Source organism: Epinephelus fuscoguttatus, linkage group LG18 (genome assembly GCF_011397635.1).
Source record: "Epinephelus fuscoguttatus linkage group LG18, E.fuscoguttatus.final_Chr_v1".
Taxonomy (NCBI): Eukaryota; Metazoa; Chordata; class Actinopteri; order Perciformes; family Serranidae; genus Epinephelus; species Epinephelus fuscoguttatus.
Genome location: NC_064769.1, coordinates 32,510,146 through 32,524,828, shown reverse-complemented (window position 1 = coordinate 32,524,828; position 14,683 = coordinate 32,510,146). Strand labels below are relative to the sequence as shown.

At 38.7% G+C, this 14,683-nt stretch overlaps 1 protein-coding gene across 2 annotated transcripts; it reads right to left on the bottom strand.

Moving 5' to 3' along the window:
• Positions 1 to 536: 536 nt before the first annotated feature.
• Positions 537 to 13,704, bottom strand: rassf6 (Ras association domain family member 6). 2 transcript variants are annotated; one of them, XM_049603658.1, is made up of 11 exons: positions 13,566 to 13,704; positions 8,431 to 8,498; positions 6,649 to 6,727; positions 5,890 to 6,050; positions 4,724 to 4,818; positions 3,724 to 3,923; positions 3,542 to 3,643; positions 3,341 to 3,392; positions 3,135 to 3,253; positions 1,309 to 1,406; positions 537 to 946 (listed from the first exon to the last, which is right to left on the bottom strand). In XM_049603658.1, exons 2-11 carry the CDS (start codon positions 8,487 to 8,489, stop codon positions 871 to 873), a joined length of 1,041 nt encoding a protein of 346 aa, XP_049459615.1. In that variant the 5' UTR covers positions 8,490 to 8,498; positions 13,566 to 13,704; the 3' UTR covers positions 537 to 870. The 2 variants fall into 2 exon arrangements, with proteins under 2 accessions (XP_049459615.1, XP_049459616.1); XM_049603659.1 differs by lacking the exon at positions 13,566 to 13,704 and adding an exon at positions 8,755 to 9,367.
• Between the last annotated feature and the right edge of the window lie 979 nt (positions 13,705 to 14,683).

The following is a 14,683-nucleotide window of genomic DNA, read 5'->3' as shown; positions in this document are numbered from 1 at the left end:
CATAAATTAAAATAAAATAAAGATAAAAATAAAAAAAAACAGCATAGAATATATATTTATTATCCACCAGGGATGGAAATTTGTCATCGGCTCACCAGACACTGAAGACAACACAACCATAAAAAGTTGTTACTAAACACTCAACACGTTAAATCAACTCACTCTCTGTCAATGGTTTAAAACTCATTGATCTAAATAAATAAATAATAATAGAAATGAAAAATTATGTAGTTTTGATTTTAGGATGAATTGCCCCTTACACTTAGACTCTCTGTTCAAACTTGTACTTGACTTGAACTATTACTATTTGATCTAATTTTCTATTTATTTAGGTGCAAAAAAAGAAACTGATTCCAATTCATGAGTGCCCATGTTGGTAGTCATCAATTTTACAATGTTTCAATTAAATTATGTATTTTTCAATTCATATATTTATTTCTATGTGCAGATTAATTCACTGACTATAACCATTCTCCTAAATGTTCCAATGGTGTACTGCACAGACAGAAAGCACAAAACCAAAGAAGTCATGCTGGTCCCACATGTTATATTTATTAAAACAAAACACTGATTTACAGTTATTTACAGCAGCATCTTACACTCTTATCTTGTCCTTACTTTACAGATTAAAAACTGAAAGGAAAAACATATAATGAATAAAATCTATATAAATGACCCAGTTTGTAAGACCTAAAAAGAAACATTTGTTTTGTCAGTATGTATCTGAACTTACTGCAATGTTGACCTCGTTTATTAAATCATGAAGATGATGTGAAACAGGATGTGCAGAGTTCTGTGCAGCTCTATCATCATTAAAGCTGTGCTGTGATGAACGTCCGGTCCTGTGTCAGTGACTCACATCGGCTTTCATCAGACACTGGTCTCGATATGAGGTGACACTTTACAGGACATCATACGAGACAGGAGTCTGTGCTGGTGGTGGTACCTGACACACACACACACACACACACACACACACACACACACACACACACACAAAACATATACATAGCAACACATTGTGTAGTAACATCATTAGCGAGCAGCAAATCAATAAAAGCTAATACATTAAATAATGGCGCCATCACCTGCCGCAGAAGTGTTACTACAGGGACTTTGTCTTCAAACACTGCTATGAAAATAGTCTACATTATATTTACGTCATGCAAGAGAGGGTAGTGACCTGCCACTGGCAAACTACATGATTAAAGATGATGTACTTGAACTCTGTACATGTCAGTGATCTTAAAGTCAACTGTTATCCAAACTAATCCGTAAAGGAAGTATTTAAGTGTAAAAATTACTGACTTGTTAATGACTCTCTGTATCTCTCTGTTCTCCTCCTCTCTGAGTTTCAGCAGAACCTGCTCCAGGATGGGAAGCTCCAAGTTTAGATACTGGGCTACCTGCGAGGGGAGAGAGGAGGAGAGGAGGAGAGGAGGAGAGGAGGCGAGTGGAGAGGGTTATATTAAGATTGTGGTTAAAAAAAAACTTACCAAATAAGAAACCTGATGAAACAGCACTCAGAAGTATAAATACTAAACAAATAATTATAACGTTCCCAAGCCAGAGGAGCATCTGTTTTACATTATAAAAGAAATGTAAATATCTTCTGTCTTATTCTTTGCTGCTGGTGTAAGCAAAAGTAGAAAAAGCTGCAACTCTCACATTGATTTACACAGCTTTTAATACATCCATCGACTCAAAATAACTTCTAATTTTTAATTCCAAAGTGTTATTTTTTCCTACGATGCACATATGTGTTAAATTAAGGCGTGGGTTTTTTTTCTATCCGTCAAGAAGATTTTTTTTATTTTTGAAATGCAGAGTTAATACATCCTTTTTCAGTGCAGATCAATATATTGTCATTGAGAGAAAGAAAACTTGCAAAAATAACTAACTAAATAAAACCAATACATAATTAAAAATAAACAAATAAATAAAAAGACCTACACTCTTACTATATAATGACAAAAACTCTGTCTGTGTGTGTGTCTGTTCCACGTTTTTCTCCTCACTGACTTGGTCAATCCATGTGAAATTTGGCACAGTGGTAGAGGGTCATGGGAGGATGCCAATGAAGCAATATTACATCAATTGGCCAAAGGGGGCGCTATAGCAACCGATTGAAATTGCAAACTTTGAACGGGCATATCTCATGCCCCGTATGTCGTAGAGACATGAAACATTGCACAGAGATGCCTCCTCCTTTTTGAAAAACACTTCAAATGGATCTCTTCCTAGGAAGTTTGAGCGATCTGCATGAAACTGGGTGAACATAATCTAGGGACCAATATCTAAAGTTCCCTCTTGGCAAAAGTTGGAAAACTTACTCAAACTGAGCTTCTATAAGGCAATGAATATTGCGGAGGGCGTGGCTCATCACATAAAGGTGTATAACATCTCAAGGGTTTCACCCATCACCACGCAACTTTGTAGGCATATGACCACACATAATCTGAGGGGACCCCTCCATTATTGACCCCATCAAACAAAATGGGGGCGCTAGAGAGCTCATTTCTTATCTAGGCCTAACCGCCATATGGATTTTTACTAAACTTGGTAGATATGTAGAACAGGACGCCTCAAGGTGACTGGAGAAATTTAACTCTTACTGGCAACTCGCTGTGGCGCCCCCTGTGGACCAATGTTTGGGTTTTTTTTCTAATTGTTGGTATGACTAAGACATGGTATGGTATGCTGTACTCAGTGGGTATGGACTAGTAATGTATAAAAAAGGAACGTTGCAAAAAAGAATCTTGTATCACAAATGAAGCCTCTCACCCTCATATTCATTTCTATTGACTAATATTCTGTTCATGTCCATTTCCAAAGGTGTCAAGAAGATTTTTCATGTATAAGTCTCTTCAGTCACACACCTCACATTTATGAGGCCAGAAAATTAGAGACTGAGTAATTCATTTAGACACAAGAGTCCTCAGGAACTGACACTAACTCCTTACAAATATTGACATTCTAGAAGAATGTTTAACTCCGATAAAAATGCACCTGGATACCTGGATGCAATGCCTTTACTAAGTTCATACTTTTCCAGTGATAGGGACAGATATGCTTTGAGTGTTTAAGTCTGGTCTCTGTGTTAGCCCCACGAGAGGTGGGACTAGAACACTCACATCATTGCTGACTTCCTCTTCGTCCATGTCGATCAAAAAGATCTTCATGATGTCATCAGAGGGTCCCTGTAGTAAGCGCTCCCATAGGGGCTGGTCTCTGTCACTGAGCTTCCTCTTCTCTGGATAAGACAGACACGTGACATGAGTGAAGCATGTTGCTGCCTTCTATTGTCTAATGATTTTATTTGCTGTGTAAGAAAGCGTACCTCCACTCTGGTGAACACAGTACAGAGAAAACTCCTGGGGATCGTTCTCTATCTGTGGGAGGAACATAGAAGAAACATTTTTTAACATATATGTATCTTCCCCTTCAATCAATATTTCCTGTGAGTAGCTTGAATAAGGAAAACTCTCATTTATGTTCCACCCATTGACCCTGTCAGCTCCCTGCACCTTTCAAAGCTCACCTTGAACTTGTTTAGCAGCTGTTCAATGACCTGGTTCGTCGTCATCCTGCTGGTGATACGAACTTTAGTTGGAGTGCCATATGATGGAGTGAAGATAGACGTCTGTTGACAGTGAGAGATTAGTGAGCTACAGCACTGATATAAAAACACACAAAAAGAAGTCATGTTGAGCAGAAACCAACCTTATAGTTGTAGAAGTGTCCGTTAATCGAGAAGCGATGTTGTCTTTCTTTCTCTCTTTGTGCCGCTGATTTCCCTCTTCCCCTCCTCCTCTTGACCAACGAGGCGTCACTCATACAGCGGAACAGGTTGGACTCGGCCTCCATCTCTGAGCTCTTCTGCCTCATGGGGCGCAGTGTGGTCGTCTCATAAACAGCTGGGCCTTTAAGGTGTGCACAAATGCTTATATTCAACATTTGGTGTATATAATACCAGTTTATCCTATAGTTTTATTCTTTTGTCAATCACGTTTTTTTTGGGTTTTTTTGCTAAAAATAAAACTAATAATGAAGTTTGATACCAATCGATAAAAAGTTTTTGATCAGTATTTTATGTCCTTGAAATAGTCTAGTCAGTATGCTGTAATGTAATGCAAATTAGGTACTTTAAAGCAATGGTGGAATACATTTATTACTTTAATTTAATTCAATTTAATTTAATTTAATTGTTATTTTATTCTATTCTATTTTTTTTTTAAATTTAATTATATTTAATTTTCATTTTTTTATTTTATTGCTATTTTATTTTATTTTTATTTTTTAATTTAATTGAATTTAATTGAATTTAATTTAATTTCTATATTATTTTCCTAAATGAATTTAGTCACTAGTTACTCTGCAGATTGAGGTTATTAATAGAAAATATAATCAACTAAAGTATGATATATATGTAACTGTAAACTAACTACTAATCAGTTGAAATCAGCCCCAGTTAGCCCGTCCTCATCCGGTAACATAATGTACAATATTCTTGAATGGGCCGTTTTACAAATTGAATACTTTTACTTTTGGTACTTTAAATCTTCATACTAATACTTTTGCACTTTTTCTAAAGTAACATTTTGAATGCGGGACTTTAACTTGTATCACAATATTTTCACATTGTGGTATTGCTACTTTTACTTAAGTGAAAGATCTGAGTGCTTCTTCCATTATGGGAATATGGGAGGAAAATAAAAACGACCTGGTAAAGGTTTGGTGACGACTCTGTCCTGTGGCGTCTCAGCCATCTCATCTATTTGGTGAAGGTCAGCATATTCTCCCCATCGTGACATCCCCCTGCACAGAGAGACAGAGAAGGGAGGAAATTATGTTAGAAACTTCTGACTGATCCTGACTATCTGCATGTAGAAACATCAATTAGTTTAACATACTTTAATCTTGGCGTGAAACATTTGATCCACACTACTACTGAATTCTATTTAAAAGCTCATTTTATTTATTAAGAAACATCTTCACCATTTTGCCTACACATGCTCAGCATTTAGAGAACATTTAACCAACTTGAAGACACACAAAAGCATCAAATTGATGATACATGCGCAGCACACAACACAATGGAAACGTTTTCCAGGGTACACTAAACACTGAAGAGCTTCTCAAGGTCAAGGAGGATCTTAAACAACTGAATTTCAAGGAGGCTACATCATTGAATGCCCCAGAAGGACTGTTCCAATGTCAAGGGTCCTTCAAATTCTATCAAGGACTGAGTCCGTCCTTCAGAAAATTCAAGGATGCATGTGTGTGTCCTCAGCAGGCATGAAGTGACTATAATTCTTTGCACATGATTTGCAAGAACTGAAGGAGGGGCCTCTTCAGTTATCCACACCTGGGCACTTGCTAGCCTGTTCCATTGTGTGTTCACTGAATGCTATGGGAAGGAATCTTGCCTAGCGGCTGTGGGACCCGACTTGGAAGGACCTGTCCTACCAAGACTCTGAGAAGCACCGTTGTTGTTGCCATAGTTTTTGGCTTGTGAAGTTATTGAAGTCAGCTATACGTCATCCGGGTCATATGATTCATCTATTATAATAATAAGCAAAATGCAAACACTAGGTTAATGGCAGAAACCGCAACAAGAAGCGTTGCCATTTCCAGTCATGTGCATCACTCGTAAGTGTCTCCTGGAGACAGTTTCCACTGTGTTGGGAGCTTCTTGCAGGACCTTTTCCTAATGCTGCACATGTGTCATGGAATTGGTGAAGATGTTTCCTCATTTGCTGGCGCTGTGTCTGTTAGCATGTGTTTTCTGCAGCACATTGAGCTCTCTCAGCCACCATACATTTGTCATATCCCTCATATGGGAAGGATATGACATATCAATAATATCACACAAAATCTGAGAACAACCTCTTGTCTCCGATGGGGCTGACAGGACTGCTGGGGTCGGTCGAGATCAGAGGGGCAAAAGGGATTATCTGTTTATCATCCTGTATTTTCAGCCTGATGGGCCTCCGTACTCCCCAGGAGATATTGAGGACTCCTTCCACCACCACCTCTCCATCAACATCCTGTTACAGAGACAGACCAACAAACACCTGTACAGTGTATAATTACAGTCATACATTCATTCTAACCCCTAACTCAAACTCCTAACGCCACTTCATGACCCAAATTCAAAAGCAGTGCTGCGTTCACATGGATTCAGGCAGGATATCACATTCATGGATATGAGCAACACGGTAAAATTAGGTGAGGGCGGCAGCAGTACACAGCATAGCCAACCAAAGTTAAAATAACTTTTTGCCATCCTCCAGACTGGAATTTCCCACCAGATGTCACATAGCTCCCTCACACAGGGAAAAAAAACACTCTGGACAAGCACTGGACTGTACTAGAAAAATTACATAATATAATGAACACAAAATAATTCTTTGTAAACAAAACGACATCACCGTGGCAACATATCTCCATGTTTTGTTTTGTCATCCTGCCATTCTGACGGACTGTTTCTTTTCCCATGCCGTCCAGACGCTGTTGTCGGTCCTCTGCCTGCTTTCATGTAAATGCAACCTGAGAGTCCTAAAGATGCTTCTTATGTGTACACCATTCATGAAGCAACAGTTAACAAACAAACTAGGCAATATTAAAAATAAAATCACAACGTACCTGAAAGAAACTGAGGTGCAGCTGATTGTGGTCCTTCAGGAAGCAGTTGTAGGTGTTGAGTAGTGAGAGAAACTCTGCTCTGGAATGAAAACAGCAGCGATGAATGACTGATTGCATGGTGTAGCAGACTGTGACGGAGCACAGTGCAGTGACTTATTATATATATGGTCCAAATATGATGTTTAAGTATACGTTCCATATATAAACACAAAACAATGATCATGTTTCCGGGGTGGCGGTGTGTCTTCCTCAAGCTCGGGTTGTCTACCAGAGGCCTGGGAGTTTGAGGGTTCTGCACAGTATCTTAGCTGTTCCTAGGACTGGACTGTTTTGGACTAAGACCTCAGATGTTGTACCTGAAATCTGCTAGAGCCGATTACCACTGGCACCACTGTTGCCTTTACTCCCCCACCCTGACCAGGAATTGAACCCAGATCTATAGTGTCTATATATTGGAGTATTCTCAAGCAAAACTCAGGTGCATAATCATGACAGGAAACACTTTGTCTCAATTGGTAACTAACAAGTCAGAGCAGATGACTGTGAGATGTGGGGTCCCACAGGGGTCCATTTCGGAACCCCTCTCCATGCTTCTGTTGAGCCAAATCATACAAAATAATAAAACAGCCTACCATAATTATGCAGACGACATACAAATATACATATCACTTTCACAAAACACAAACAAACAAAAAACATGGCATACAGTTTAAAAGACTTCTTCGAACACACCAACAAGAACAGGACATGCATTTGAATGCATCAAATTTATTTCCAAAACCAAAAGAGATAAGCCCAACATAGCTGGCCATGGAAAGAAAGGCAGAGTGTCAGCTCTCACCTTGAATCCCTCTCTTTTATAACCAAGAATCAAGCGAGAAACCCTGGTGTTATCCTGGACTCAGATTTAAATTTCCACAGCCACATCAAATCCGCAACTTCGTCCGCCTTCGTCGACCATTTTAAGACATTGCTAGAGTCAGAAGAATAATGTCAAAGCAAGACCTAGAAAGGCTTACCCACGCCTTTGTTTCCAGTGGATTACTTTAAAAACAAGCTGTTCAGCATCTTCAACTTATTTCCTAGTTCTTGTCAGGACCCTAGCAGCAACATTCTGACCACATTACTCCAACTCCAAAATCCTTGTTTATACAAACTTGACACATTTGCAAGTCATCTGCGGTCCATTTAGATCGGATCCACGACCCACCAGTTGGGAACCACTGTCCTAAGGGTCTTAGAAAGTTCATACGCTCAAGCATGTCAGAGATATATTTGGGCGCTGAGCGTATGAACTTTCTAAGACCCTTAGGACAGTGGTTCCCAACTGGTGGGTCGTGGATCCGATCTAAATGGACCGCAGATGACTTGCAAATGTGTCAAGTTTGTATAAAACACACTTTATCTTTAAGAACAGTGAACCTCTGGCACAGAGCTTTTCTTTCAAAGTGCCATTTCCTGCTGTAGAGTGAGTGATTAACAGACAGATACTTAACAGAAACTGCAAACTAGGTCAACAACATAACCAAACCCAAGTGTTACGCTGAATATATTAAACTGTGTGGAACTAATGACCAAGGAGAAATCTGGACCCTGTGTCCAGACAAGTTGGGAACCACTGCTTTGGGACATTTGGGGCCAGCCTACTGACCGTCCCAAGAGTCAGAACAAAACATGGTGAAGCATTGTTTTGTTATCATGCAGCACAAACCTTTGAAAAACAACCTCCCAGATGATGTTGAACAATCTGCCTTGCCTTGCCTTGCTTACAAAGTGACCCACCTGGACAGTGTCCTCCCGTCCCCTGCCTGGATCACAGGTTGAAGAGCCGCTTCACTCATCTCTGGTTACTGCAGAGAGACAAACAAATGGACAAATCATTCATAGCAGCAGCTCCTGTCAGTAAACCTGGAGCTTGAAGCAGGAGACAAACTGGAGAGGCTGCTGACTTGTTGAATGGTACTTTGGTGTGCATGTTCCTAAATAAAAACACCTGACCAGTGTCAACACAGAGCGAGGAATCTCACAGAAAATCAACTCCACTCCTCTTGTACAACAACACTGTGTAACTCCCTGTGAAAATGAACAATATAATTAGAGTCTTACCGTCTCTAACATGACAAATCAGCGCTCTCCTCTTGATTCTGTCTCTTTGTCCCTGTCTTTCTTCTCTCTGTGCTTTAAATATATCTTTCCTCTCTCTCTCTGTCCCTCTCAAGTTTTTGTGTTATATTTATCCCTTCTTTCTCTCCGTCTGGCCGTGCCTTTACTCTTTCACTTTCTTTTTTTGTGCTGTCTCCAAAGAAATTTAATAACAGTACTCCACCCAGTAACCAGTGATGACAGTGTGGAGCCAACCATTTGTTTATTCTTTGAGGTCTGTGCCTGTGAGCACAGATTGTTGAAGGCTCCACGTGGCTTCTCTCCTTTTAATCTCTTTTCTTTTTCTCTCTCTCCATGTGAATTACAGAGCAGTGTGAAAGCAGCACTCAGTTTGTTGGTGGAAGAAAAATCTCAGGTATTCAGCAGCTGTCATCCAGCAGCCCCAGCACTCCCCTCTCTGACTGACACTTCACTCTTGTACATCAACAACAAAATTTAAAGGTGCAGTGCACAACTTTCAATGCAATGTTTATAGAAGGTAAGGAAATCCCATATTTTTAGTCTTAAATGTAAAAGGATGGCCTGTTTCAAAACACACATGTGAAGTTAAGTTTTCACACGTGAAAAAATATATTTAATTATTTTCTACCCTGATGCCTGCCCCCTCTTCCACCATCACCACAAAAAATAAAATAAAATGAAACCTAACAAAACAAGACAAAACAAAACAAAAAGAATCAAAACAAAAACAAAATAATAAAATAAAATAAAACAAAATAAAATAGTGAAATAAAACAAAACAAAACATAACAGAACACAACAAAAATAATCACAACAAAATAAAAATAATAAAACAAAACAAAACAAAACAATAAAATAACACAAAACAAAATAAAACAAAACATGACAAAACAAAAAAAATCCAACATAAAATAAAATAAAATAAAATGAAATAAAATGAAATGAAATGAAATGAAATGAAATGAAATGAAACAAAATAAAATAATCTTTATTTATAAAAAGCGCTTTTAAAAACAGTTACAAAGTGCTTTACATGTCAACAATTAAAACAGACAAGACATGAAAACAACTTTTAAAATAATTGATAAAAACAGTTTAGTATATAAAAACTGAGGACATAAAAGACATTTTATATGAACTTAAAACTCAAGTAAAATCTGTAAAGGATCTCTGATAAAAGTGTTTTAAGAAGGGACTTAAAGAAATCTCTTACTCAAAGAAAAGACCTGACTTTCTCAGGCAGATTGTTCCAGAGCCTCTGGGCCCTGACAGCAAACACTGTCCCCTTTAAGTTTTCAGATGGGCCTCTGGAACAGACAAAAGACCTCAAAATACGTCCTGGTGTGTACAGTACTAAGAGGTCAGAGATATACCTGGGAGAGAGGCCATGAAGAGCCTTAAAAGTAATCAGTAACATCTTTAAATCTTTTCTGAAACATACTGGGAGCCAGTGTAAAGAACTGGAGTGATGTGATCATGTGTCGTGGTTCTGGTTAAAAGCCTGGCAGCTGAGTTCTGTACAGTCTGCAGTCGATTAATAGATTTTTGATTCAGGCAAGAAAAGAGGCTGTTGCAGTGATCCAGACATAAAGCGATAAAAGAAAGTAAAATTGTCTCAGTGTCTTTAAAAATTAAAATGGGTCGTATATTTGAAATATCTCTAAGATGATGAAAACATGACTGGACATGTTGCTCAAAATTTAAATTACTGTCAAACCAGACTCAAGATTTCTTGTAACAGGTTTGAAACACCCCCTTATCCCACGACCCTCATCCCTTCATCCCAAACATGACTGCAAGGTACGAGTTAAATTTCTGATGTTAGAAGAATCTCACTATTAAATTAAGTTAGTAAAACCAATGAAAAAGAGGAAAAAGCTAAATGTTTGTCAGACAATAACATCTGTGCTGCTAACAGCTGCATTATCTTTCATGTATATTCGTCACATTCTCATCACTGCTGAGCTGAGGGACAGGAAGGTGGGACAAATATTACACTACACAATATTATTGACTCAAGGCTTTACATATACCTGTCCAAATCATATAATAAAGGCATTTATTTGCATGAATTTGGTGAATAGAGTGCAATTTTAAAATAAAAGATATCATCATGAAACTTCCTCAGTTGATTACTTATAACAGTATGAAAAAATAAATTAAATTAGGCATTATCTCATTATTTATGCACTAATTTGCATATATGTTAGAAAGGTAAATCTGATGAAGATGAAAACAAAAATTACAGAGGGATTTAAGGATATCTGCTTTTATTACCTAGAAAATCAAAATATACTGTCCATAGCCCTAAAAAATCGATTTCTGCCATATTTTGGGGAATAAAATGTCACATAAATCAGGCTAGGAATGATTTATTATCAAATCCCTCTGTAAATATCTTCAGAATATAGCTAGGTGTATAACTGGAAAGTTTGGTGTACATAGGTGCTACAGAGGCTGAGATGTTCGTTAAAATGGCATTCAAAGATTTACATAATAACATTCTACAAGTAGACAAAATGTAATAAAGTAAACGTCTAAATGTATGATTTGAATGTTTTCTATATGGCAGTTTGAAAGAATGCATATTCAAGGAGTAAACTAGCCCAAAATCTGTTGACCACTGCATGAAAAATCAATGTTTTTGCCTGCCATGTCTCGCTAATACTCCAGTAATGAAAATGTATGAGAGCTGACTTTGTAATTAGAAGGTAGAGGGGATGGTCCGTCCTGTAAGCGAGAAGCCTGCCATGCTGCAGACCACTGTTTGAGACCAACAAACAACAAAATTGGTTGTGTATTTGTGAGTTATTGCTCTGTTTCCAGCAGCTTTTTGGGCTCCAAACGTGGATGTTTTGTAGCGACCTGTCAGCAGAGAAAGTGCCTCGAAAAGCAGTTGTTTTCTACCTAGACACTGCTGTTTCCAGCCCGGCTAGTGCCACCAAAAACGAGTATTTTAACCCATAACATGACCTTTTCCGAATCATAACTAAGTGGTTTTTGGGCCTGAAGTTAAGCTTTGTTAAAATGTAAAGTTTAAACATATCTGCTGAATAATAATAATAATTTTCTGCCGATTGGTTGGATCTTTAACTTATTCTTTTTCTGATTTAGTGTAGAATAATTGCACTGTTTTGATAAATAGAGGTCGGACTTTGCATGAAAAACTTAAATCTGCCTTTATTTATTGTTTTTTTTTTTCTGGATTTCAACATAGATCCATGGACACCAAAGTAGGTGCAGGACTCTAGACACAAGCACTCAATTCCCATTGACTGTTTCGAAACTACTTACTCATTTGTAAATCAGGGTTTTTCACAGTGACTCCCTGGGGTGTGTGTTCATGTCTGAACAGACCTGACATGGGGAGATTGTGCTTTCATAAAAAGTTTAATTGAAAAAAAAAAACAAAAAACAAAACAAAAAACTTATTATTGGAAGAAAAGCTGTTTTTGTTACACCAAGTCCAAAGAATTTCTCTTTCATCTCTAACTTTACCTGATGTGAGCACTCCACTGTCTGTCTGTGTGTCCTGCAAGCCTCAACACGCAGCTTATAAGGTCCCCTGGAGCAAATACATCCAGACTGTGTGTGCTTTTCTGCATGTGTGTGTCTACGTGTTCGTGCATGTGTGTGATTTGTGAATCATACGCACGTCAGAAGTCAAAGCAAAGCCAACAAAACAGGAGAACTGCTGAAAAGTGGTCAACATTGCAAAGTCAATAATCTGGGCTCATAAATCCAGCAAAGACACTGCTCTGTTAGACGCACCTTCGCACAAAGGGAGACAGCTGAGTCTGGAGGGGTTGGAAAGAATCTCACAAAACAAGACTGTCAGGGGTTTTTAAGCCGTTTGAAATAAATGTCATTAGTGCAAAACAAAACATCTTGTGAAGTATTTTTACAGCCATGCATCATGGCCACTTCCTTCTATTCAGTGATGTTCCACTTTGCTTCTAGTGAGGTATTGCCACATGAGTTTAAGGTTCTCTTGCAACTGTGGATCAATAAATCAAAGCAGCCCAGTGAATGGCAGTGAGGCTCCCTAGAGTCCAATTTTTGGATAAACAAAATGGAGACATTTTGCTGTTCTTAGATACTTGCCACCAATGGACTTGGAGCTAAAGTGACCCAGGAAAAGAGCTGGGAAAAGACGTAGCCAGCGGGAACATAGCCAAGGTACACCATGACACACCCAGTTTCTCCGTATATTGCCTTATTGTGTGCCACTCCCCCTCTCTCTGCCTGTCCTTCTCCTTTACTCCACTCCTTTCTCCCTTTGTGCTGTATTCTAGTGTGTGACACTTTCTCTGGCTCACTCACACACACTGATTTGACCTAAATATGATGTCGTGTTGGTACAGTGCCCCCTGTTGAAACTCTGTTTAACTGAATAAAAAGTGTTTACTGTTTCGCTGATTTTTACAAGTTTTACATGTATTTTCAGGCCTGTTGAGACTAAACTACTAAAAGTACAGCAGAGCCTTGAGCACAGCTGTAATAATTTATCAAAATTATGAAAGTTTCTAATGCTATTAAAAGGAAAATATTGAACAACTTAAGAAAAACTGTTGGCACATACACAACAAAAACCTAACTATCATACATGTATGCATCAAATATGCCCAGGTTTAAAGAGCTATCAGACCATCAGCACATTCAGGTATATTATGTATTAATTATTATTCTTATAATCTAAAAAATAAGCTGTTTTTTACCTGTACTTCCACAGTTAATCACACTTTAACAAACTGAAACATAACATAAAGATGATCGAATATATTCACTCCTACCTGTCCAGTCCTTCAGTCTCCAGACAAATGAAGCTGGTTCACTCCATGTTTGAGCTCTTGAAACTGTGCGTGTGTGTGTGTTTGTGTGTGTGTGTTCATAGGTCCAGAGTACAGTGAGTGCATGTGGTAAAGAGGTGAGCTTGTGTAGCACACTGCAGCAGCTGGTTAATTATTGCAGGACACGTTGAGACAGCGTTGGAAGGGAGGGGCTGGCTGACACCAGATATGACTCGCCTGTTTTGTGTGTGTGTGTGTGTGTGTGTGTGTGGAGAGAGAGAGCGAGAGAGTGTGTCATACCAGGGATTGGCGGTTTGCTTTTAGTTTGACCTCATCGCAGTCAGTGTGTTCCTTGTATGTTACATGTACGAGGAATTTGACTTTACAGGAAAGACAGAAATAGACATACAAAAACAAGGACGACAAAGTCAAACAAATAAAGTTAAACATACATTTTATACACATGAGGTGGATGGTTATGAAACCTTTACATCTTGAAACCTAGACCGCCGTTATCAAATCTTTCCTTGCTAAGGATTGCTTTCTGAAACTACGAGGCCACCAGAAGCTGCACTGATCAGACAACACTGAGCAAACGACAGCTGCAAGTAAGAATAAAGAGAACAATAATCCAGGAGAGCTTCCCGAGGACGGACATCCAATACACACTGTAATTGGGTTCAATTAAATGCACCTCAGTCATGACAATTATTGTTAAGTGGAGAACAAACACTCATAATGTCAAACCAGGACAGGACAGGTGTTGCGAGCAGTCTTTCAGGTGAGGCGAGGCAAGCGAGCTGGCCCCCCTGTCCATGTGGAATAACTCATTTTGTTCATTCATTTATTTGTTTCGCTCGTGTCCACACGCTGCAACTAAATGGTGTCACAATAAAAAATTATAACACACGCTCCATCATCGAAAAGGAGCGGGGATAAGATTTTTATTTTACCTGCCCTTCTCTCAAAACACGTCAGTTACAGTTAATAACCAATACTTACAGTGATCTCAGAAGGACACATAGATTAGACTTTGATAAATGTACATTGAAGACATCTTAATGCTGGGTCAAAGGGGCAGCAGGCCGAGCAAAGCACCCCAGACGTCCCTCTCCCCAGCA